The sequence below is a fragment of the Metarhizium robertsii genome (genome assembly GCF_000187425.2).
Source record: "Metarhizium robertsii ARSEF 23 chromosome Unknown MAA_Scf_30, whole genome shotgun sequence".
NCBI classification, from domain to species: domain Eukaryota; kingdom Fungi; phylum Ascomycota; class Sordariomycetes; order Hypocreales; family Clavicipitaceae; genus Metarhizium; species Metarhizium robertsii.
Genome location: NW_011942172.1, coordinates 18,489 through 43,153, shown reverse-complemented (window position 1 = coordinate 43,153; position 24,665 = coordinate 18,489). Strand labels below are relative to the sequence as shown.

General features: G+C 53.9%; 8 protein-coding genes across 8 annotated transcripts in view; 4 read left to right on the top strand and 4 right to left on the bottom strand.

Moving 5' to 3' along the window:
- Window positions 1–101: 101 nt before the first annotated feature.
- MAA_10337 (Cytochrome P450 CYP535D4) lies at window positions 102–1,782 on the bottom strand (the record flags this gene model as incomplete). The annotated part of the gene is made up of 4 exons (XM_007828335.2): window positions 102–224; window positions 341–1,351; window positions 1,447–1,643; window positions 1,737–1,782. The coding sequence occupies 4 exons, from the start codon at window positions 1,780–1,782 to the stop codon at window positions 102–104; spliced, it is 1,377 nt and encodes a 458-aa protein (XP_007826526.2).
- Window positions 1,783–3,134: 1,352 nt separating this feature from the next.
- On the top strand, window positions 3,135–4,426 carry MAA_11791 (uncharacterized protein; the record flags this gene model as incomplete). The annotated part of the gene is made up of 4 exons (XM_011412979.1): window positions 3,135–3,260; window positions 3,325–3,371; window positions 3,433–4,320; window positions 4,384–4,426. 4 exons carry the CDS (start codon window positions 3,135–3,137, stop codon window positions 4,424–4,426), a joined length of 1,104 nt encoding a protein of 367 aa, XP_011411281.1.
- A 343-nt stretch (window positions 4,427–4,769) lies between these two features.
- Window positions 4,770–5,748, top strand: MAA_10336 (UMTA protein; the record flags this gene model as incomplete). The annotated part of the gene is made up of 2 exons (XM_007828334.2): window positions 4,770–5,387; window positions 5,488–5,748. The coding sequence occupies 2 exons, from the start codon at window positions 4,770–4,772 to the stop codon at window positions 5,746–5,748; spliced, it is 879 nt and encodes a 292-aa protein (XP_007826525.2).
- A 1,953-nt stretch (window positions 5,749–7,701) lies between these two features.
- Window positions 7,702–8,731, top strand: MAA_10335 (uncharacterized protein; the record flags this gene model as incomplete). The annotated part of the gene is made up of 2 exons (XM_007828333.2): window positions 7,702–7,855; window positions 7,956–8,731. 2 exons carry the CDS (start codon window positions 7,702–7,704, stop codon window positions 8,729–8,731), a joined length of 930 nt encoding a protein of 309 aa, XP_007826524.2.
- Window positions 8,732–8,978: 247 nt separating this feature from the next.
- On the bottom strand, window positions 8,979–11,946 carry MAA_10334 (N-terminal binuclear Zn cluster-containing protein; the record flags this gene model as incomplete). The annotated part of the gene is made up of 5 exons (XM_007828332.2): window positions 8,979–9,771; window positions 9,826–11,398; window positions 11,453–11,517; window positions 11,604–11,731; window positions 11,794–11,946. The coding sequence occupies 5 exons, from the start codon at window positions 11,944–11,946 to the stop codon at window positions 8,979–8,981; spliced, it is 2,712 nt and encodes a 903-aa protein (XP_007826523.2).
- Window positions 11,947–15,450: 3,504 nt separating this feature from the next.
- On the bottom strand, window positions 15,451–17,149 carry MAA_10333 (uncharacterized protein; the record flags this gene model as incomplete). Its single annotated transcript, XM_007828331.2, has 2 exons — window positions 15,451–16,487; window positions 16,546–17,149. The coding sequence occupies 2 exons, from the start codon at window positions 17,147–17,149 to the stop codon at window positions 15,451–15,453; spliced, it is 1,641 nt and encodes a 546-aa protein (XP_007826522.2).
- A 2,748-nt stretch (window positions 17,150–19,897) lies between these two features.
- Window positions 19,898–22,104, top strand: MAA_10332 (catalytic protein; the record flags this gene model as incomplete). Its single annotated transcript, XM_007828330.1, has 2 exons — window positions 19,898–20,314; window positions 20,512–22,104. 2 exons carry the CDS (start codon window positions 19,898–19,900, stop codon window positions 22,102–22,104), a joined length of 2,010 nt encoding a protein of 669 aa, XP_007826521.1.
- Window positions 22,105–22,487: 383 nt separating this feature from the next.
- MAA_10331 (Heterokaryon incompatibility) overlaps window positions 22,488–24,665 on the bottom strand; it is a gene marked incomplete at both ends in the record, with an annotated part of 2,484 nt that continues 306 nt past the window's right edge. Inside the window, 2 exons of the mRNA XM_007828329.1 lie at window positions 22,488–24,102; window positions 24,199–24,542. Coding sequence (XP_007826520.1) covers window positions 22,488–24,102; window positions 24,199–24,542 — 1,959 coding nt within the window. The remainder of the gene's footprint in view (window positions 24,103–24,198; window positions 24,543–24,665) is intronic.

The following is a 24,665-nucleotide window of genomic DNA, read 5'->3' as shown; positions in this document are numbered from 1 at the left end:
CAACTTTCCTGCTGTGGAATACATGCATGTGCATTCATAAAACTGCTCGCTTTGTAGGGCGAGACCTCTGGCACATCCATCATTATCTCCGTCATTGATGATCAGGCAATCGTCCTTTCCGAAACCTGCACCCACATGTCCGTAATATGAAGCAGCCCGAGGCAATTCTGCAGTCTCCACGGCCGGGTCGGGTCAACTACAGCCATGTCAAAGTTGCGGAACGTCTAGAGCGAAATAATAACATCCAGAGTTAGCCCAGCATGTCCCTTCTTTCACACGTCACACAACAGGTTTCCCACCACCGCCACCACCACCACCCCTTTTTTTTCGGCGCACTCACCTCGAATACCAACTTTCCAATCTCAACCTGAGCGACTCTCTTCCCGAGGCATTGGAACTTGCCATGTCCAAAAATGAGCTCATTGGTGGCCGTCATGACGCGTAATTTAGCCTCATCTGCCTCGAACCAACGCTCCGGCCGGAAAGCGTCCGCATCGTCGCCGTAGATCTCCTTGTCGTGGTGCATGGCGTATGCCGAGTAGCCAATAGACACACCGCCAGGCAAGAAGATCTTCGTTCCATCGCTGCTGCTAATGGTTACCATGTCACCGGCCGCCGGGACGTCACGAGAAAAGATGTTGGTGACGGGAGGGTGAACGCGCAGGGCCTCCCGCATAACAGCCTGCAGGTAGGGAAGCTGCTTCGCCTGCGTGGCAGATATGAGACCGTCTCCGGGCGCGGGCGCCCGGCCATCACGCACGGCATCGTCAATCTCACGCTGCAGCTTGGCGTAGACGCGCGGATTGGTCATGATGTGAAGCAGTGTCGCCCGAATACCCGTGGCCGTGGTGTCGGACCCTGCGATGATCTGCTCCAGAGCCTCGGTCCTCAGCTCGTCGCCAGACAGGCCGTGTCGGATAAACGACGCAAGCATGTCGGACCGCTTGTCTGTCGGGTTGGCGGCGCGCTGGTCCACGTACCGGAAACACGTGGCCATCATCTTGCCAAACCCGCTGTTGTCCTTGGGCGAAGGGGCGATGAATTTGCCGATGAAGGGCGAGTGGGCGAGCCAGCTGAAACCCATGGCCAAGGCTGTGTTACCAATGGTGAGACCTTCGGCGCTGGACTTGAGATAGTCGTCGATGTCGTGGTCGGCTTGTAGCATGCCAAAAGCCGTGCCGAGCCCGACCTTGCTGATGACGTCGAGGGTGAAGAATTGGATTTTTGTGGCTAGATCCATGTGCGGTGCATTATCTGTGGACGAGACATATTTACTACGGATAAGATGCATGAGCTGGGTGAGACATTCGTCTATGGAGGCTTCGAGATCAAGGTTCTCTCTGCCAGAGTACTGTCGAAGGCCGTCGTCAGTGGGATTTACTCAATGCCTCCCCCCAAGGCCCTTGTCTTGGGTAACGTGTGGATGAAGGGGTTATATCGACATACGCCGGGGGCCATTTGCTTTCTCCTCCGGTCGTGCTTTTCGTTGTCAGTCTCACTAAAGACATTATCGCGGCGATACTCGATGCGGCATGCGTTGTAGTACCACGGCGAGCGTCGGTACCCCGGAGTGTTGTTTACGTGTGTCCAAACCTCTGGAGACGAGGTGATGAGGACATTTGGGGCTACCCTCGCAATGGGTCCTGATGATGTCCCGAGTCACCAAGATGAACAATTTGGCAGCAGCTGGATGGATGTGATACTACTGACCGTATTTCCTGTTCACATCGGCATACCACCTGTGGCAGTCCCCGCGAAGCATGGCTCGACTGTGAGGAACATTGCTAAGTCCGGTCCATGGCGGGCCCGCGAATCTTCTGAGCTTGAAAAACTGCCATGTCAGTCTCAGAATATACAGGCCGATGAGGCCCAGCGCCAGCGATGTCAGCTGCATCACGACAAAATCAGCACACGGACTGACGGATATGGAATGCGATGCCGAGAGTGAAAAAAAATCTCCAACCATTTCCACGCTCATACAATATCCTCCCCGCGGATTTGCACCTCGCCCCATGAGTCCCGGACCAAGGGCACGGTATAGGAACAGTGGCCCCGAAGGCGTGGATCGAATGGCTTCCCTGTCGACATGGGTTGATGCAGCTATTACCGTCCAACCACAACTAGACACTTTTCAGACATGCGTGTTGCCATTGGCAGCCAGTGGCAGCATGGTTTCTGCATGGTGGACTCGCGGAGCCCCTTGCCTCCTGGAGATTCGCATGGCGATGTTTGTTTCCCAGCCGGACCACGAGGCCGCTGCAACGTCTCTGCGAGCTGAAACCGACAATGGGCTGATCGGTTAAGCAGGAATGGTGGCAACATATCGGCACAGCGCCGCAAAACCTTGGATAACTCTTCTCTTGTTCTGCAAAGCAAAATGCGGTTTAGCTTTTCCTTAGCGGCACCACAGTTCCATCCTATTGGTTGGCTAAGAGTGTCAGTTGGTTCGATGGGTGCAGACTCCACTTTATTTGTCGTCATTGGCTGTATGGCGTTCCGAAAGTCGATTCTTGCCCCACCCTGGGCATTGTGGACTTTGTTGGTGACTGCAACCTCATGCAGACTTCTGTATCGTGCATAGATGCAAACTTTACCCGAGACATTGATTTATGAGAGACGGACAGAAGCGCCACATAGTCTAGCTGACGCCCACAACCAAATCTTGGCTCATGGCCGCCGCCGTTTCCACATCAAGAGCCGTTACCTGTCGGTGGCCTGGTGCTGGTGCCGGTCGGATGTAATACTCGTGGCACACACTCCAGAAACTGAAAAGGTGCAATGACTGGTCTGGAACACTTGGCACGGGAAACACAAGACACGAGGGACGGACCAGCTTGCGTATCCATCGGCGAGGGACTGATTGGGTAATTTGAGTCAAATCCCCCATCGTTGCTCGACTGTTTGTCATCTACACCACCCATCATCGTCTCGACTACCTTTTTGCTTACGACCTTGAGCAAAGCAAAAGACTATTGACGGGCAACGCGGGAAAACGGCCCAACCTCAACCGCTTCGCTGCGACTTTGTTCAGATAGGCATTCTCACACGGGTTGTCCTATCATGCGCTTCTCAAAAGCCACAGAGCAAACCCCCCGTTCTTCGACTTCGTGGTAGATCACGAAGCGACCGACATCATGTCGAGCCCAAAGATGCCAGACAAGGCGAAGCAGTCTCCGTCGCCCAAGCCTCTCTCACCTGCGGGCGACCCTGCGCCTCCCTTGCTTGCCGACGACCGCCCTACCAATACGCAAATCCCGTTTGTACGAATTGACCCGTGCCAATTCAGCTGCCAAGGACGAAAACTGACTCCCAATCAATCTGTAGAGATGGACTGATGACGATACCGACTCAGCGCTGGGCGAGGAGGACAGGTACGAACGGGCCATATTGTTCATTGGCAATCCCACTCAATCTTCTAACTGAATCGCAAAGTATTCTGTCATCGACTGTTTCCCTCAACGAAAGCATCTACAACTACCGCAACCTCCATGGTCGCACGTACCAGAACTCCAGCACCACTGAATACTGGGGTCCAAATGATGACACACAAAACCTAGGGCTTGACATTGCCCACCACTTTATTACCCTACTCCTGGGCGACCGACTCTTCGAGGCGCCAATCCCCGAGAGGCCAACCAAAGTCCTCGACGTTGGCACCGGAACGGGCATCTGGGCCATCGACATGGCCGACGCCTACCCGTCCTCTGAGATCATCGGCACAGACATCAGCCCCATCCAACCAGTCTGGGTGCCTCAAAATCTGACCTTTGAGATCGAAGACGCCCAGCTCGACTGGACCTTCAACCCCTCCACTTTTGACTTCATCCACATGCGCGCCCTATACGGTAGCATCAGCGACTGGCCGCGACTCTACCACCAGGCGTACACGGCCCTCAAACCCGGCGGATGGCTGGAAGACTTCGAATTCACCATCACCCTGCACAGCGACTTGCCCGAAATCAGAGACGACCCAGATCACATCTTCAAGCGCTGGGGCACCGTCTTCATGGAGGCGGGTGACCGGATGGGCAAGAGCTTGCGAATCGGCATGAACGGCCGCATGACGCGATACATGCGCGAAGCGGGGTTCGAACACATCACTCAAAAGTATTACCAGGTGCCGGTGGGCGCTTGGAGTACCGACTACACCTACAAACAGATTGGATTGTACAATTTGACCTTTATGGAAGACAGCCTGGAGGGATTTGCGTTGTTCCTCTTGAGAGAGATCATGGGCTGGGAGTACGCACGCGTCCAGGTCTTCTTGGCCGAGATGCGAACTGCGCTGCGGCATACTAAGAGCCGGCCGTATTATCTTGTGTAAGCATGCCTGCTTTATTCGACTCTTTTTTCCACAAGCTCAGTGTGCTAATGCGTTTATAGGACGAATGCGTTCGCGCAGAAACCAGAGACTGCTACAAGCTAGAGGTAGTTCATAATTCATAATGTAGTTGCGATACCCTCGCGGGCGTATAAATGTGTTTAGGCGTTTTATATTGCAAACGTGGTGCCACTTTACCTCATATGTCAATCATCTTATTAGCCATCTTATTGTTAAGGTGTTGTATTGATATCAAGACTTGCTCAACCCATGACTTGGGCGTGTCTTGCATATGACTTCTGGTACCATGCTGAAACTCTGCATTGGTTCAAGCCATGTCTTTATATGTAAATTTCTTGAGCCATATTTCCAATCGACTAGACACGTGGTTGATGCTTTCTTTTCCTTGCCGCATCCCGACGGTCCTGGTCCTCTCGGCCATGTCGCCATGTTGCAATCGGGATATGCAGCAGCATGGCCAAGTCTCAACAGCATCAAAGACCCAGCGCTCCTTTCCAAGTCCTGCGCACCACTTGACAAAACCCCCATATCTGCGGCGCCTACATATCCGTTGGAATTAGCTAATTTTCCACCAAAGACGTGTACTATATGGGTATTTTGCCATTCCGGCGGCCTCACCCTCTCGCGCGGGAGGGACAAGCAGCCCAGCGATCAGGGGTTCCACAGTGCCGACGGCGTCGGGAGCACCACCAAGTCGACGCTGCCTGCCTCTTCCAACACCCTCCCAGCCCAAGGCAGCGCCCGACCAAAGCCCTCGGAAATGAACTGGCTCAGATCCCGTCCGGACACAAGCTGGATCTCCGCCGGCCCGGCATCGTCGTTCCCGAATCTGGGCGAAGACGCCGACAGCCTCATCCGGCCGCGGCTCTGCGACGCCCAGCTCACGCCAGGGTGCAAAATCTTCCACGTCCCCAAAGACCAGCCCTCGCAGGCATCCGAGATGCACGTCTCCCCCGAGAGTCTGGAGTCGCCTGTCGTGAGAGACGAGCTGAAAGATCAAGTCCTGGTGTTTCAGTACCGAGGCAACTTCCACGCAGTAGACCATGTGAGTTTTTCCCCGATACAGACCCCCTTTTTTTCACGACCAAGAAATGTCGCTGGCTAATGAGGGCGGGAGGGAAAACGTGCAGCGTTGCCCGCACCAGTCGTATCCTCTATCGAATGGGATCCCGTTCGACATTGAGGATTTCGGAGTTGTCCTTAGTGCTGGGCTGTCGTGCCCGAAACACGGCTGGTCGTTTGACCTGTTTACTGGCACGGCGGACCGCGCCGCTTACAAGCTTGCCGTCTGGGAGGTTCAATTGCGCGACAAGGATGGGGTCACGGTCGTTGATCGCAGAGGGGGTGATGATGTGAACGCTCGGGATAGGACGGTATGGGTGAGACGGAAGCCTAGAATGGGCTGAGCAAGGGGCCATGAGGGCATGACTTTGAACTCATCTCGATTGCTGTTCACGGCTGAGATGGTATCCGTGAGAATCGACGGGGCAGTCTTTGTCTAGTTGGGAGCAAGCGGACTGGTCCTGCCCTGAAAGATGTTCATGCATCCCTGTGTCAATGGGCTCAACCCAGGGCAGAGGACAGATACTGCTTGTCATCTTGGGCACGATGCAGACCCGAGTTTCGAATCGTTGTCTAGGGAGCAGAGCTCTTTTGCTACGGAACAAATACGGCCTTCAGAGAGGTACAATGGCTACGGTTCAAACGCTGTTCTGTCGAGCTTCAATGGCCCCCACAACGCAGTTATGCCATTAACTACAGTTGGGGTTTGTTCTCCTTTCATGGCCGGCGGAACAAATCTTTTGTTAGCGTATAGGCCTGGGCTGCCGCACATGCCATGACTTTAGGCCGGTGGCAATCTATACCTCGGAGGTATAGAACATAAAGATAGGAGCATAGACGTGCTGCTGGATAGGGCGCATGGTGGCCAATGCCACCAAAGAACCTAGCTTAGAACATGTGCCACAGGATGTTCTCGAATGTTCCGCTCGTGGAATACCAAAATGTCAGCTGTGAATGGATGGTACTTGTGTGAACACCATGTCATTACAGTATGCTTCTCATCGGGGTGTTTGTCCCGTAAATTGTGCGTCAAAGCTGGGAGCCGTGTTGAATCAGGCTCAAGCCGCCGTTACCTCAATTTTCTATCTGGACGAACCACTGGTCAGCTTGGGCTGCTCCAATGGCTGCACATGACCAATTGGGTATAATCTTGTTCAGACATGCCAATTTCCTCCCACAACCAAGCGGTTGATGGCCTGTAGTGTGTGACAATGCACACAATCAAGGCCATCGACTACAATCATGGCTGATAGGTTTACCAGAGATGAACATTTCATCACTACGAGTGAGGACATGGGATTGTCATCACAGTGGACTTACCAGCTCGAGAACATATGTCCACAGCCATGCACAATGGCTATCCAGACCTAGTTTAATGGAAATAAACAGAGTGCTTTGCGAGGGTCCAGGAGGACAGATTTGTTCGAGACAGCAGCATCCAGAAAGCAAGACGCACAGGCAAAGCTACCCAGCAATTGTTCAAGGTGGACAAACAAAGGCTGTCGTACAATGTCACTTGCATCAGGTCATCACCGCATCATGGTAGCCGCACGAGGGGCCCTCGTGATGATGGTTTTAGGCAAGGTTGAGGGTTGTTCTCGACCACGGCTCGAGATCGTCAGTAGCGTCATGGTTGAGCAAAGTCAGGGCAAACTGCGATTTGTTTGCGAGTAGTGGTCTTGTTTGTTTGGAAAGGAGAAAAAAAAAGAGTTGTTTCACGCTAGTTCCCCACCAGTGCGAAATACGTTCGCCACAAGAATGGCATCATGTGACTTGTCGCGTGTCGCTGAACAGACTAGTACCTAGTCTCTCTATCCCAAATTGGCCAAGGAACCCTGCGCCCGATTTGGAATACGGAGTAACTTTAGCGGCTGCCGCATCTGCATCCTTTCGACGGCTCGGGGCGAGTAAACCTTCACTGCGATGGATGCTTAAATGCGTGATGAACTCTTTGGATAAAGTTCAGGCTTCGGGCATGTGTACATATAAGGCCCCGGCTGTCCATTCACAGCCTGAGTGAACTTGACAACCTGAACAAAAGAAACCGAACCTCTCTAGCATGGAGTACTAGTACTAGTACGGAGTACTTCCAGGCAAATCCGCCCAGCTCCACAACGCTGGCCAGTGCCCCGCTTTTATCGGACATCTGCTCCCAGAGCGCGAGCCTCCACCTGAGCGCTCCATATGCTCCGTCCTCCACCACCGGCTGCATCACCATTCCTCACTCCTTGTTACAAAATACGTCGGCCAGCGGAGCAGCAATCGCAAACCTCGTCGCCCTCGCAGCCCAACAAGCCATGTCCGACGACTCACCGCATAAACGAAAGCGCTCGCTAGGCGATACCGGTGACCGCGACCGCGACCAGAAGAAGATGCATCTCGGGGATAGCCGGTTGGGTATTGAGGACCTGCACCTGGACGTCGGGGAGAAATACCTTCTCTGCAGAACACGTACGTGACCCTTGCCCTGCTCCTCTGCCCGTGCCCATGGTCCAAGGCTGTCGTCGGTCGTCTCTCTGGGAGAAGGGTCCTGTTGTTAATCTTGATGCAGCACATCCCGAGCCTCTCACCAGGATAGCCCAAGACCTGTACGAGATGTGCGGCCTCACCAGCCTCGCCGCCGAAGTAGCGCGAGAGAAGCCCAACGGGGAGAAGAACGCCTTGCGGAAAACATACAAGGGTCACATAAAGCGATTAGGGGTAGCCGGTCATTTCGACGTCCAGAAGAAGAAGGAAGACGCGCCCTCAGAGTTCATGGCGATCCTCCAGGTCCCCGAGCTGGAGTGGAACGTCCATCAGGTCAAAGGTCGCGAAATCACCGACGGCTTATCCGCGACGACGCTCTCGAACCTTGGCCGTGCCATGAACATGTCCAAGGGGCCCATACCCAAGCCGGTCTGGGACTCGTCGGTGCTGGGAGACTTGGCACCGTCCAGTGGCAATGCGTCAAAACCAATCTCTGCGAAGCCATCAGCGCCGGGCACCCCACTAGCTTCAACACCCAATACGATAGGTCGACCAAAACCTCCGATTCTTGCTGGGCAGGACCCCAACCGACCTCGGAGGAATGTCAAGAAGCGATCATATGGCGATAGCAGCTTCGAAGGGTATGGCGAAGGATACCCCGACGACGACGGAGGCATGGATACTGGATACTCTACGGGAGAAGGCGAGGGCGGTCAAAAGCGTCGGAAAAAAGTAGGTTATGACAGCACAAATGGCAACGAGTCACTATCGTCTGACATGGCCTTGAAGAACACGGCAGCGTCGCCACCTAATGCTCTCATGCGTCAACAAAGTTACGGCCCGGGCATGGTCGGTGCTTGAGAGGTATTAATGTACACTTGTATATAACTAAACCATAAAGGAGAGATTTTATCCATGATCCAAATACACCAAAAGAAACAAAAACTCTATGCCTGGTTGTCCTTCAACTCCGTCATCTCACATTGTCTCATTCAGAATATTGCGTCCAATATCATGGGTTACCATTAATGGGGCATCAGGTGCTCATGCTGAAACACAAGGACGTAACGAAGCAGACATCTCAACACCTCGGAGGTGATTCCACGCACTATGCGCCAGTTGTGGACAGATCTGGTTGCTCGCCACCATAGTTCCCATTCTCAACTGACGGGTAGGCACCGCCGCTCATTTCGGCCCAGCTCCAATCCAACGTCGCTGGAAGACCGAACAAGTCTTGTGGGAGCAGGGGCTGCGCAAAAGGCCGAGCCGTCAGTGGTACGGGTGGCGGGGACACACCAATGGCACCAAAGGCATTCATGTTGTTGTATGAGTCAAAGTCTCCATTTTGAGGAGGTTGCAACTCTTGCTGCCAGCTGGTTGAGCCGCCAGAGGGAGATTGACTATTCATCGACATGACTGCTGAAGGATCAAACGAACCTCTTCTGTCTGCTGGACTGGTTGACGTGAGACTTGCCAGCGCATCTCTGGAGGCAGAAGAGATGGAAAGATTGTGTGGCGTTGGCGTGGGTGTTGTCGCGGTGGTAGGTCTGGGCGTTTCTGAGGATGCTGTCTCGCCCGGCGTACTCTGTACAGATGGCTTGCTGGAAGAATTTGTTACAGTGCTGTTTTTCGATCCCGAGTCTACATTCTTACGCTTTCGCCTAGAAGACTGCTCCTTTTCTGCCCTTTCAATCACCACTTTGGAGATGCGTACGAATTCGGAGCATATGCCGAGCATGCGGTGCACGCCTCCCTGTTCAGCCTCTTGGCCCAGCATCGATAAGAATGTAACAACAAGGTCCATCAACTTTGTATCAGACTTGGCACGGGGGTCAAGGGGATTTTGAAGAATGTTGCTGAACAAAGTCATGAGTGCTGACACGGGAAAGTAAAGAATGAGCCTGGTCATGTATTGTTAGCTCTGTACCTGTCCTGTCATTAAGACTATGACTTACCAAACGCATGAAAAGTCACCTTGTGGGACATATTTCAGCAGAGAGATTGAGGCTCGAGCGGCTGCTGTGCACAGTTGAGCAGAAGAGAAAACCCTTGGATTCAGAGGCCTCGAATTCAAGCCTTGAATGGCGTAGTTTGACAGTCTGCTTGTCCAATAACCATGGTGAATTGACATGCGATGAATAGTCGTCAAACAATTGTAGTATGTGAAATGGAGCATGACAACATGCAATATCAACGGTGTATGGGACGCCTTTATCTCATGTTCCGGTCGAAAGTCAACGGGAATTCTGTCCTTCCATTCCTCCAATTCCTGGTCCAGTTCACCGATAGTATTCAAAAGCTCTCCATCGGATTGTTTCGTCGCTTTTGTCGAGTACAGCCGCTTGTAAACATTACTTTCAATAACAGTAAATTCACAAATAACACGGAAGAGGTTCATTTTGCCCTTTCCGTCCGCCAGAGGGATGTTTCCAATATTGTCGGGGGGGTTGGCGTCCGGAAGCTCCACATTCATATCGTCATCATCTTGTGCAGCTGGCCGTCCAGATCGAAGGCATAGGTCCTTGTCTAGCATGTATGCAATCCAAAATACTCTCTTTCGTTGTTCGATTTCGATGGGGTTCAAGTTGAATCCCGTTCCACGTTTATGAAGTCCGATACTGTGCGAAAGCCTAATGGCGGCAGCAATCAAGAGGGAGGTGGGCTGAGGATTTGGTGTTCCTTGCATGAACAACGCCATGCCAAGCAGAGCCTGCACACTTAGTAAATCCGTGTTCCGCATAGTTAGCTCTGGAAATACTGCCATGGCGTTTTTCAGATATGCCCAAGCCTTCTCATCCTCCTCCTGCGGCACCAGGTTGCTCATGACCCGTAGGCGATGCGCGATGGCCAGTGCACAGTTCAAGCTTGCCCACCATCCGGAGCCTTCATACGGATCAGACGAGTATTGTCTCTCAACTAAATGCATGAAAGTCGGTTGGTGAAACAGGGGAAACATGCAGTTGAAGTTCTCGAAGTAGTCCTGTAAAAGGGACATTGCCTCATTTTTCGGCGGCAGCGGCCTGAATACCCGTCGCTGGAACAGGTCACCGAAAACTTCAGGCTTCCAGTTCGTCCATTTGTGATCATCCACGGATACCTCAGATATCATCTTGGCAAATGAATCGTCCCCAGTACGCCCGTTGACCCACTGAATACCCTTTGGTGAGAAGATGGAAAAGCCCGAAGACGAGCCAATGTATCGAGTTTCGCCACATTGATTGGTAACAAGAGAACACATCATCTCCGAAAGGGCTTCGACCTCTTCTTCTCCGTCACCGGTTCTCTCATCCCCGGGCGTTATGGATTTGCGTTTCTCGTCCTTGTCCTTGTCTTTGGTTGGATCGGGCGATGTGAGAGCACTCTGTGGTGTTGAAGCGGTGCCATCCTGCCCTGACGTTGCCTGTGAAGGAGAAATGGGACTGGTTGCAACAGTCGAGGCCTGGCGTGATTTCTCTGTCAATTTCTTCTCCAGTGCGCCCAAGTCGGTACCGCTGTCATCCTCGCTCAGCAAGCCTTTTTTTGCCATGGCTGTTAGTCATCACATATGTCAAGACTCATTCTAGCATCGAAAAGTTGGCGTACCTGAGAGTCGCAACAAATGCTCCATGCGACCCAACCTATTCTCTAATCCTTCGATATATTTGGCTCTACCAAGATATACGTGTTAGCAGACATCCGAGAACTCGTTAAGCTAGCTTGAGCCAGTGTCGGTTATATGACGAGGGGAACCAACCCTTTGGGAGGACTTCGCTTCTTCTCCACTTGGGTGAAGACACAATCCGTCTTGTAGTTGATGCAATGAGTGCAGGCAGGCAGCTTGCCGTCACACTTGATCTTCTTCTTCCTACACATGTCACAAGCCTGATGACCCCATGCAGCATTAGCATTCAGCTCGACAGGACTGGGCGCGGAATTTTTCTCACCCTCGCAATTCTTCTTCTTTTGGCTTCGTTCGTGTCTTCCATGAGAAGATGGGTGTCGGGAAACATATGTGCAGCCAGGTCAGCCGGTATCTGAGGAGCATTGGGTAAACCATCCGGGCCATATCCGCCAAATATCTGGGGCGGTTGGTTCATGATGGGCGGTGGTCCCATGCCGGGTATCTGAAAGTTCATGTGGTCCATGGCAACAGCAACAGTATGTATAGGCGTCTGGAAGCAGGGGAGTATCGGCAGACTTGATGGACGGAAGGGCAAAGCTCAGAGAGCTGGTTTGGAGCGCATGCACGGAGGGGGGCAAGTTTGGCGCAAAATGGCGAGGCGAGCAATCGATCGTGGTGGCTCGAGCTTCCTGTGCGAATTTGTCGTTGTAGAACCTCTTGAGTGCGGGCCAGTTTCGCGGCCGGCGACGGCTTCTGCAGGTGCGCAGTGTGATGCAGCACGGTGGAATTTTGATGTCGAGTCAAGTCCAACGACGATGCGGAACTGGGCGAGACAAAAAGAGAAGTTGCCAATGGTGGCACGGGGTTGGGGGAGACGGTTTGGAGAGAAGGGGGAGGGCCAGTGGTTTGTATTGGTAATTGCAAAGGTAGGCTGGAGGAGGCGTATTCGGATGCCGATCTAAAACAACCATTCGATGGCTCAACGCAGATGGTCTGAGTGGCCACGGGGATCTTAAGTCCTCAATGGAAGGAAGTCTGGGACTGGCGGGGGGCACGGACTGGTGGAGTGGCCTGGTGGATAAGCACGGCGGCGGACAGCAGTCAAGCCTGGTCAACGGGTGACGGGCAGTGAATGACGGGTGCACAGGGCTGGCCCCGAAAAAAAGCCAGGGTCTGGCGGCTCAACCGTCTTGTCAATTCTAAATAAGCCAACGCGGGCGTCAAGATTCCGGCTGGGGCGAAGAGTTCGTGGATGGATGGGATGGGCGCAGGTTGGCAGGCGTACTGATGCCGTGTTCAGAGAGGGAATCGGAAGCTTACAATGATAAGTCAATTCGAACAAATCCGAGGAAACTTTGGGATGGAACATTGAACGAGCAGCATGTGAACCAGCCCAGCTGAGAGTGCATCCGGATTGGCCGGCAGCCAGACAGGCGCCCAGTAACTCAGAGACTCAACCGGTAGCAGGCAGGGACCTGCAGCCCTGACGCCAGGCCTCTGGTTCGATGCGACTTGTGATACCGAGAGACCTGACAACGGGTTTCCCTCCAGTCTGGACCTTGGGACTTTTGTCACCGACTACATTGACTTTGGAGGCAAAGCCTATGTCGAGGCAGCCAGCCCACCTCCAGGCCTGTTGGAGCCAAGCCGCACCGCTCTTGGACGGCATCTCGCGGACACGATCATCAGGATTGACACTTGGAGTTGTACAACCACGTACAGAGTGCCAGTTGAGGCTGAGAGGCCCTTGCACTGGCACAGATGAGTCTTGACTCTTGACCACGCATCAAGTGAACCTGCTTCTCAAACCAATTGACTCGTTTTGCCCACGTCAGTTTACCACACTCTCGGATCCTGTTCCGACTTTCCCCAGTGCCCTGGCCACCCCACGGCTCCGTTGTTGACCATGTCCGCAGCATGACACTGCAAGGCCAACATGAGACGAGAACGCATGATGCCGTTTGTCTTCAACCGCTTCCGTCATGGCCGGTAGTAGGTACTGACGTATGCCCTTGTCCACCCGACTTTGGCGGTGGCAATGCCAATGCTGGCCAACGATGGTCAGATCTCGTCATTCACGGCTCGTCGAGAGTCTCGTCGACCCCCCTTTACCGGCCTTTTCGTTATTTGCAACACTAGGGACTGATAGCTACCTCGACTATGCAGGAGAGTCAACGTTTTTTTCCGCAGTCGTTACAACTAGCAAGGTATCGCGTTTCGAGGTTATCGCCTTGTTACCTAGCTGCTCCTGGCCTCGGCCCAGGAGCACAGCTGGGGAGCATGTTTGACGCTGTTTAACAAGACCAGCAGCCAGCTTTGGGCTGATACATCCCAGCCCCCATTGAATGCCAAGTGCTCCGTGTCTGGCGGAGCTAACCTTGGCGCGACCCTATGTATCCTCCTGTTCCTGCTGACAAGAGGAGTTCGGACATGGACTATGTGGAACAGGGCCTGTTAAAACTTAAGGGATACATAACCATTCGCCCACCTCTGCTGACATTTTGCACCGTCATGCACGTAGATGCGGAAAGAAGCCCTTCTTGGCAAAGAGAAAGAACGCGTGGAATTGCACTTGAAACATGATCTCACTTATCTATTCATGCGCTCTCTACGCCTGTTTATAATGGACAACGGCAAAAATAGCGTGGCAAAAATAAAATCTCCCAATCATTGATAGCATCTTACTTCTTCAACAGAGCCTAGCGTGAATTCCTCTGCAACGTCAACTCCGTAAACTCCGCTCCTAGACCGCAGGCAACAGGGTCTACAAACTTTCTCGCCTGGTCAAGTCGAGGAACCCCTAATTGCGGAGTGGCTGTGCACTTTTGAGCGACAGGGAGCAAACCACAAGAAAGGAAAAACAGTCAAGTATTTGTCATGGATAAAGTGTCAAGTCGAGTCGAATAGAAAAAGGCGTTGGCCTTTGCATAATTCCGTTTCTGCTCCTCCAACCCGCCCCACGTTCCTGTTTCAGTTCTGGTCTCAGACTTGCGGCAGCAAGAAAAAGGGCTTGTGCGCCCGTCATAACCTACAAACCACCAACTAGTACTCCGTAATGCGCCAAAACGTCGCCGGCAGTCGCACAGAAAAGGTAAACCGCCCCCCCATGCTGCAGATTACTGCCGGGCCAGAGATTCGCCAAGCCTTATTCCCCGGTGGTTGAGATGCGTGCCCGATTCCCTGAGCGCGGATTGTGCGGCCTTTGCGTTTTGTCGCACCAAGTCGCAGTGCTTGTGGCTGGCTAAACGTCAGCCAAGTGCCGATATGCGACCACGTGCCGCATCGTTGTGTCAGATGCGCAAATGATTCCAAAGCATGCATGTCGATTCATGCCTCGATTGAAACGAGCATCATGGCAGTGAAATCGCTGACGCTATTCTTCTGTGATTGGTTTTTTATTTTTATAATTTTTTTTTTTAAAAAAAAATCAAAACCTTTGCCACTAACACATCTACGCGAAATGAACGTGCATGTCCTACTTGGTACCTAGGGTAGGTACTCTACGTTTAAGTAAGTATGATGCGTCAAAGTCATGTCTGGTTGACAGCAGCACCTGGCGGTCAGATGATATACCATTGGAGCCTTGACTACAAGCACGGCAGTAGTTATTTGCATGCATCAGCTTGTCAGCCGAACCTCTCTAGCTACAACCAGTCCCAACCATGACATCACGGAGATAGATACAAGACTCATAATTAAACACGCTTTTTGATTCATAAGCCTTCCCTTCATATTAATAAACCAATGGGCTCATATCAAACGCTGAAAACGACGTCAGAAATTGCCCCAGTTGGTAATGAGGGGTCGAGAGCCCCGATGTGATGAATACACGAGCATCTAAGACGCGACAAATATGTACATAGAATCAAGGCTCTAAATAAATCTTGAAAAAAATTGAATAAATACGCAACTCGCCGGCTGCAAGATGATTGTTCAAAATATAACAAAAAAGGGTCCAGGAGAGCAGAAAAAGTCTCCTCTAAATTTTTTCTTGAAATTTTGACCCCGAAGCTCTTGGGCTTTCGCGGGATCCCAGCGTCCTCGTTGATAAATTGTTAGGTGAAGCAGGCGGATCGGCGAACGGGTTCTGGGTGATAGGTATCCTTGCTGGGCCGGATCGAATGATAGGGACGCCGCTAATAGGTCGCATGGGCACTCCCAAGGCGAATTGTTCTTTGCCAGCAGACGTTGGCGCGAATGCCTGCGAGCCTCGATGGTAGTCTGAACTACCGCTGGTTGCGCTTCCTCTAGGATCAGAATATCCATCTCCACCGCTGTGCAACACCGATGGAAGTTTTCTGCCCGAAACTCGGTAGAATCCCCGTTCACCACTGTCTGCAGAGTGTGAGGTTTGTGGAGCTCGTTTTCCTGTCAGGCTAGCGAAAGCGGCAGCCACGGCTCCGGGGGCTGCTGCCCGTTCCGCCATGGCTCCTCCTGACCCGCTGTCGCCTGATGTGCCATCTCCAAGGGTTCGCGAGGTTGCCCCCCCTGATTGGTTGTCCAGTATGGTAGAGCTGCCCTTCCTCTTCTTCCACCGCAGAAACAACATCAAGAGCAAGCCAATGACTGCCACGCCGGCCACAGCACCAACTACACCACCAATTACCTGCTTCTGCTGGGGCGTCAGGCTGTCTCCGCTGCTAGAGCCGGCTTCCGATTGTGTTGTTGGCAGGCTGCCGGGGACCGTGATCGTGCCATAGCCATTGCCCGGTGCGGTCGTCGTCGCCGCAGAAGACGATGTCGAAGAAGACGACGTCGAAGAAGATGACGTCGATGGCGATGACGATGACAATGACGATGACGATGACGAGGACGATAACGACGACGAGAAGGAGGACGAGGACGAAAAGGAGGACGAGGAAGTCAAGTGGGTGGAGTGGGTAGATGTCGAAGTACTCTTCGTTTCCGAGGTGGTTGACGAATCGGTTGTTGATATCGGCACGGAGCTGGAAATTAATTTAAATATTGATGAACTGTTTGACGGTGAAGCAAACGACGAGTTGCTAGGAAAGGCGGCTAAGGGTTCCAAGTTAAAAACAATTGATAAGTGCCATGATAGACGGAGACGGCTTACAGCTTGTTGAGTTTCGAATGTCACCTACGCTAGGGTAGGCGGGGTTGACAGTGGCAGACGAAGTTGTAGATGTGAGAGTCGGGCTCTGCGATGTTGGCGTAGCAGAATCGAGAGACGAAGAGGAATACGTGCTCCCGCTTGGGGTAGGCCCAGGAAGGGCTACGGTTGATTCAGGGCCGCTAGAAATATCGATGGTTTCGCCAGTCTTGGGATCAACAACAACGGTATTTGGCGGCGAATAGACGGTCTTGGTCTCATAGGTCGAACCCCACGGGTCAACATATTGAACGAGCGAAATGGTCTGACGGACATGGGTAACGAGAGAAGTCTGCTCATCACCTACAGCATTGACGGCAACCGGTTGGGAAGTTTCGCTCGAATCGCGCTTGGCGAGAGCATTGTTGGAAGAGTCCAGCTCGACGTTGGCTCCGAGGTGATTCCCGAAGCCGTTGTCGCTAGCTGCGTCGTCGCCGAAGGACTGTTGTTCTGGGTCATGCGCATGGAGCGGGCGATGTCGAAATCGGTGAAAGAATGAATGCGAATGAGAATGGGAACGAGAGTCGCGGGCCTGAAGGAGTGAAGACCCGTGCGATGGTTTAGTCATGGTGGCCGCAGGGAGCTGCATGAGCGCCAGTGCGCACTGCTGGAGGCCAACGACGCCGGTCGTATTCCAGCTGCGGGGGCCTCTTGGCTGACGAGGATGCAGAGGCCCAGGCGGGTTTGCCCAGACGGACAGCGGGCTGGGCGAAACAAACGAATGGGGGGTTTCTAGTTATGCAGCGCAGGCACCGTCGTCATGATTGCCACAGAGAACGTCGATCAATGGAGAAACAGCCAACTCTAACGAGCAATGGATTGTCGAGTTTGTCGTTGTCGGCGCCGTATACCAGATTTCGATCCGTCGTTGAATGTTTGATGCTGCTGCTTGGCCAATTAGGTGCTGGTGCGCTGGCGTGAGCAGAAAAGAATTCGCCAGAGCGTGAAGTGAACGAGTGGCTTGCGGCACCGCTGGGCCGCTAAACAAGAATGACGACTAAAGAATGGAGAGAAAGTAACGATGCTGGAATTGCCGTGTTGCTCACGACGAGTTCATCGGCGACGCCCAACAGTCGATGGAAGAGCAAAAGGGCATCGCGAGGCGACGGGGTATCACAACAGCCTGGAGGGGGAAAAGGAAGAGAGGAAGGAACAAGAAGCCCAAGGTGCGAGACTTTGAGAGGAATCGCGCAGCCGTAGGACAACACAACCGCAAACGAATGAGATGCAGACTTGTCGTGGGAAAAAATGAGAGACAGATTAGCACTTGCAAGCATTGGGCCACGCAAGGCCCGGGCCATGCATGGCTGCGTCTTGGGCCGGGTCTTGGGCCGTATCCAGACTCGATGCCAGTTGATGGCACGAAAGGTAATTTCGCTTGCAGGGGGTTTCTGGGTGCGCCAACACGGCCAGGGCCGGGGCCTGTGACCAATCAGAATTCACTGTAGTCAGAATTGGACAAGGTGATGCCAACAGAGGTGGAAGTTGGCTGCAGAACAGGCACTGAACATGCATGCAAAAGTAGTAATAATATCTGGTGGTTCCCTACGGTACTCCGTACACACAATTACTGACGAGCAGTTACTCCGTATTCTTGTCTCCATTTCATTGTACAATCCGTGCGTGAGCAGCTCATGATGTTGTGCATACTCCGTACATGGAGTCCAGACAGGGAGCTGGCACTTGTCTAGCCTCCGATGAAGCCAATTGACACATGTGCAGTCCCTCCATGTCCGGATTCTCCATGTCCAGGCCAAGGTGGTTTGTACGGAGTAGTATTAGCATTGGTTCTGCCGCACAACCGGCCATCGTCCACGACGCTAAAGGGAGAGCGTAAATTGAGCATTATGCTGGCAAGCCAAGCGCCGCGGCATATGATGAGGGCGATGATTAAAACCCCGAGCAGGTTTTGGCGGCGGAGTTGAGGAGGATCAAGGGCTACAAGACCGAAGGGTTACCTGCATCAACCCCATCAATTGATTGACCCCATCAACACGAGGCCCCAACTCGACAAGTGAGGCCCGGGACCTCTCAACCTGAGACTCTAGATCTGGAATACGAACAACGTTGGATGCACTGCCGACGCACGCAATGGCTCGCGTGTACCAAGTCCTGCGTTTGTTGTTTCCGATGAGCACTCGCCTCGTGGTGCCCATGTTTTGGTCATGATGGTTCAATGTTGTAAATTAAAGGCCCGCGACCAAACAAAAAGAGCAGTTGCGAACTTGCGTCTGTCCGCAGCAGCGACATGGTTCCTATCGTGTGGCCAATTGAAGAAGCTGGACGCAGTGGCCGGCCCCGCTCTTGTCAATTTGTTCTCGGGGATCAACTCACAGGCTCATGGGTATCCTGGCTTCCAAACTCTGGTTGCGTCGCGTCTGAACTGCACAGACGAAGCAACCACCAGAGCATTGTCGGATTGTGATTGGCGCCGCCCAACGTCTATTGGCCTTGGTGAATGTTGCAATGAATATTGAAACAACTTTGCAAAGCTACTTAAGCACAGAGGCATCCTCCATGTTGCACCATCAGCCGTCAAGGATGCGCTGTGACCCGCTGACATTCAAGTCTGCACAATCTGACGATTGCTGGAGTCGCTTATTGTTGTCTTCATTCCATTGCGCGTGTCATTGAAGTTCAAGTACGGAGTACGTACCAAGTATAACATGGAGCAGCATTTAATACTACCACGTACTAGTAGGAGTAGTACTGCTCCGTACTAGTACTTGTATTGGCGCTGTCTTGCCCTTTTCTATTAATAGTGGCACCACGCGCTCTTTTCATTTCCACCTGGTGTCTGGATCAAACGTCCCGTCTCCTCCCTCGCCTGGACTGGAGGGGCTGGTGGGCTCTGGATTGGTGCATCTTGGTTGATTGTTTTTCAGTGTTCCGTAGTTACTCCGTACTCCGCAGTAGACCAGTTGCCTGACAGCTGGACCCAGCAGGACTGGAAACGGTTGCGTGTGGGGCTCCACGCAATCCTCCGACCTCAGCATTGAAGCGCCGTGTTTTACTCCGTAGGTGCTTGTCATTTTGGGTTTGGCTGAGATCAAGTGATGGGATATGGCAACCTTCAACAGATCTAGTGTTGATGAGATCTGCAGTGTCACAGCCCGTCAAGACGCCTCGGGGATATGTGTTGTTGAACATGCTTACACGGCCTATATCGGTGTGTGACCGGGGAGGCCAGCATACCAACCAGTCGAGGACCCCTCAAGTTCTCCGACAAACAAATTTGTTGAATGCGTCACATTCTAGCCACGAGCCATTGACGGCTCGTCCATGACATCCATCTGCCACAACCATCACAGGCGCAATGTCCTCACCTCCGCCACTGCCTCCCCGAACCCCTTCCCGCCTCTCGCCGTACCCTCTCGATAATCCACCCCTACATACCTCCGACCCGCGCACCTCATCAACCCAATCCCTCGTCCCCTCCGAAGCATCGCTCAGCAAACGGAAGCTCCTCATAGTCTATATCCATGGCTTCTACGGAAACGACCAGTCGTTCAGGTCCTTTCCCGCACATGTTCACGCGCTGTTGAAGGAGCTGCTGGCCGAGACTCATGTGATCCATTCCAAGATATATCCGCGGTACAAGACGTACAAGGCTATAGAGGTCGCCAGGGATAACTTTAGCGCGTGGTTGGAACCGCACGAGGGCGACAGCACGGATGTGGTCCTTGTTGGGCATTCGATGGGGGGGCTCTTGGCTGGTGAGGTTGTTTTGATGGTGAGTTTCTTGTCATGCCGTGCGCCATGTTGCATTGACCGCCGCCGCGTTTTGTTAGTCAGTATGAGGTTGTGTGAGAAATTGCCCCGATGTGCCTCTTGCCTGTGTGCTCGCCCATGTTAGAGTACAATGTGTTATTCATGCTATTACTTTCAAGCCAGACGGGGAAAAGGCGGATATGCTGCTAACCTTGATAGCCAAACACAAGTCCGTACAAGACGCAGCCCTTCAAGCATCGCATCTTAGGCACCATTGCCATGGATTCGCCATTTCTGGGACTACACCCTGGCATTGTAGTTTCAGGTATTGCGAGCTTATTTCAACCCTCGCCGAATCAAGGGGACCTGCAGGAGCAGCAACAGCCGCTAGGACAGGAAAAGCTCAGCGCGTCGCCTGATTCCGAGCCATCTTCCTCATCTGAGAGACTGCCATCCATCGACTCACGGATTGACCCGATGGACACGGGAGCTTCGCCACGTCCGCAGCGACAACCTACAGATCCCCATTTTGATCCACCTTATCACAATGACGCCCCGTTCCTGGAGAAGCCCTTGGTCAAACGTCTCATCCACTTCACGGCCAAACATAAACGCGAAGGGCTGCTAAACGCGGTGGGAAGACACATTACCTCGCACTTGGAGTTTGGTGGATGTCTGGCAGATTATCGTGGTTTACATGTGCGCTATAACCGACTCCGGGCACTAGAGGATGTTGATGAGATCAAAAAGATAGCCCAAGGTCACCCGACTGGTGCGTATGCCAGAGTTCGGTTTGTAAATTACTATACTTTGTCTCCTGGTCGACCTAAGCCAGTCAAAGCCGAAAATGAACAGAGCCAGGAAATACGGGCAGCGCGGAACTCTGTAGACCTGCAGCTTGCGGAGCTTGATATCCAGGATATCTCAGCCCCAAAGAGTCCGGGTCCCCAAATACCAAATACGCCAGAGAAGGAAGGGGAAGAAACCATCCCGTTGGGCGCAAATCCGGGTCCCCAAATAGAAGACACTGTCGAAACTAGCACCATACAAGATGCACAAAACCAAGGAGAGGAACAGCACGAAACCCCGGCAGAGAATACCCTCGAATTAACTTCAGACAATGCTTGCCGAATATTGATGCAAGAGATAGACCCCATCCCCCTTTTCGAAGCCGAAACCAAAGAATGCCAGAGCCAAACCGTAACTGCAAACACAAACACAACGGATGACCTCGATCTCCCCCCTATTCCTGACCTCCCACGCAAACCCACGTTCCCAGATATAGACGCCAATCTCGACAAGGACGCCAGAAAGCAAGCTGAACGAGAATCAAAACGCCTCCAAAAAGCCTACGCACAAGCTGTCAAGGACCGCGCCAAGGCGGTACAGGAGCGCGAAAAGGTGCTCGAGAGGAGACGCAAAAAGGCTGCGAAAGAGGCGGAAAAGCAGGCCAAGGACGCCGAGAAGACGAGAGCAAAACTAGAGAAGCAGGTAGAGAAACAGCGTGTCCGGGAGGAGAAGCAAGCCAGCGAGTCCGTTGCCGCGGAGGGACACGAAGAACAGGACGGCACCGAAGATGCAGAGAGGCCAAAGAAACTGAAGAAGTTTTGTGCCTTGCCGAGCAAAAGGGACGGGGCGAGAGATCCAACCTGGGTAGATGTATACATGGACGGGCTAGACGAAGTCGGTGCGCACTGTGGACTGTTTTTCCTCGGACCGCATTACGACGGGTTGGTCGGGGATGTGGGGAGTAGGATCGCGGCATGGGTTGGAGACGAGCTGACCAAGAGGGCGATATTCGAGGCTGGGTAAGGGTGATGCCGGTGAATGATGAGTCTGCACAATGGCAACTGTCATACTAGTACGAGTATACAGAACACTACGGCTCGCCGATCTACGCAACGTAGCTCGACTATACTAGATTATAACTTGTAGATGCCATCGTCTTCAGCAGTGTAACTACCGGTCCAATACCTCAGTTCTCTCAGAGTGCCACTTGATCTCAAATAGTGGCCCGTTCAGGACTGGCAGCATGTCTATCCCTCGTTCGCGTGGTACATCCATGATACTACTCTGAAGCGTCATGACGCTTAAAATCCGTAAACCCGCAAAGACCGGCAGTATATGTATTATAACTGATTATGTGGTATCTATCATAAGTAGTACAAGGAAAGTCAGTCGCTGTCCATCCGTTATCAATACAAGTCAAGTTCTCGTAGCCGGACACTCAGGTCCTTCTTCTGGCCCTCGTCCACCTCAACCCCCTTCAGAACAGCCTCCTCCGGACCGTCTACAAACGCCTCACACTCAATCGCCACGGCGCCGAGCCGAACCCACGCACCAGCGTCTTCGCCCGACGTCCGTCTGCCGCATATCAAGGCCGTGGCCGCACAGTCAGTACCCCCCTTCCAGTTCCGCCCCGACACCAGGACGCCCAGACACGCAAACCCCGACGCCCCGTCCTCTTGTCCCGACAAGGACGCCGTGATCATGGCCTCCACAAGCGCTCTGTTTTCGCTCGCCAGCGCCACGTCCCCCAGTTTCGCCTGCGCCCCCTCCACCGTGAACGCGAGGTCAAAGGAGAAGGTCTCGAGGCGCAGAAACGCAATGGCCTCGCTCTTCTTGGAAATGGCGTCCCCGTCAATCTCCCACGACAAGACGGCGGCGTCCTTGAACCCCACGGAGATCTCCATCCTGGGCGCCGCGGATACGCCGTGCAGGATGGGCGACACATCCCCCACGAGGTTGAAGGCAAACTTGCTATCCGCGGCCGTGAGACCTTCTCGAAGATTCCAGGCCAGCCACGTCCACGACGGGAACGAAGCCGTCCTGCGGCACGATGGCTCGACCGATCCCGTCCAGTCGCAGATCCACCCCAGGCCGGCGGCCAGGCGATCCGTTTCGCTAACGACCCTGCTCGTCACAAAGTCGTCTGGATGAAACAGCGGCAGGCCGAGGAAATGTTTCACCGCAAGGCCACCCATGCGCGCGTACTCTCGGAGGAGGGCCCGGAGGGCGTCGAGGCGTCCTTGGTTGTCGGCCAGGTCGCGGCACATGTAGGTCTTGATGAGGTCCTTGAACTGGCCGGGTTGCCGGGGGCATCCGTCGCCGGCGGGGAACACGCGCCCAAGGGAGATTGAGGGCGCGAGGCGGAGAGGTAGGGAGAGCGATTCGTGGCAGTGGAGGGTGCGGCACTGGAAGTACATCTGCGACGGGGTGAAGATGAGGCGGCGGCGGGCAAGCAGGCCCTCTTGAAAGGTCCACGCGCGGGAGGCCCATTTCGAGGAAGCGACTTCGAGATCAGGCCGCACGAGAGAGGTTGCGTAGAGGCCGGTCTTGGTTTTGAGGCAGAGCTGCTCCTCGCGGGGGGTGCTGAGGCCGGGAATGCCGCCGAGGGAGGTATCTTCTGCGGCGACGATGAGTGTCAGCAGGGACTGGGAGAATATCTCGCCCACGGCGTCGACCTGTTTCTGGCGCTCGCCGGCGGGGAGCGGTAGGCAGAACCGGTCGATCCAGATGTATCGAAATCCAAGGCTGCGTGTAAATGCGATGGCGTCGGCGAACAACGGCGGCACGCTTTCCGGCAAGCGGCCATCCGGGCCGAGAGTCGAGGCTGAAGTATCAGACGGAGCGTCAGGCGATGAGTCCAGTTCCGTCTGCGCCCACACATAGCTCAAGGCAAGATAGTCCGTCTCGCCACGGGCCTGAATCTCCTCGGCTGCGACGACACGCATCTCGGTGCAGTCGACCAGCCTCAACCCCCGTACCATCTCGACGGGTGCCATACACGCCGTGCCCGCGTGTTTCTCCCTACAGAAATCCAGCCAGCACCTCGGCAGCGCAGGATCAACCATGGCCGGCACGACCCTCGCTCTGATGCTCGCTTCGCCCTGCGCCTCGACGTACCTCGACCAGCCCTCGTCCTCGTCGGCCTTGACGAGATACCCCCACGGCAGGCTCCTCTTCCTGGTCATGACCTCGATCATGACGGAGCCAGCAAGCTCATGCCTCTCCCCGACGCCATCCAGCCGCTCAAACGCCCGCCTGATCCTCAGATACGGGTGAAACTTGGCGGTGCCGTCGCCCACGGCCGGCACAGGCCCAATCATGGCCCTGAAGAAGACGCAAAACGGACACTGCGGCGCGCCAGGCGGCGTCAGTCCCCTCTGCGAGTCGCCATCGGACGGCGGCGACGGCGGCAGCCCCGGCGGCGGCAGGAGAACATGCGACAGCGGCACCCACGGCCTCGGCTGCCCGTGTTTCCAGTCCAGCAGCCGCGGGAAGTCGGCGGCCGCGCACCGCGGACACGTCTTTGTCAGGAACCCCCGGCGGCCGCCCTGCTGCCCGGCGTCGTCGTCCCGCGCGCAAGCGGC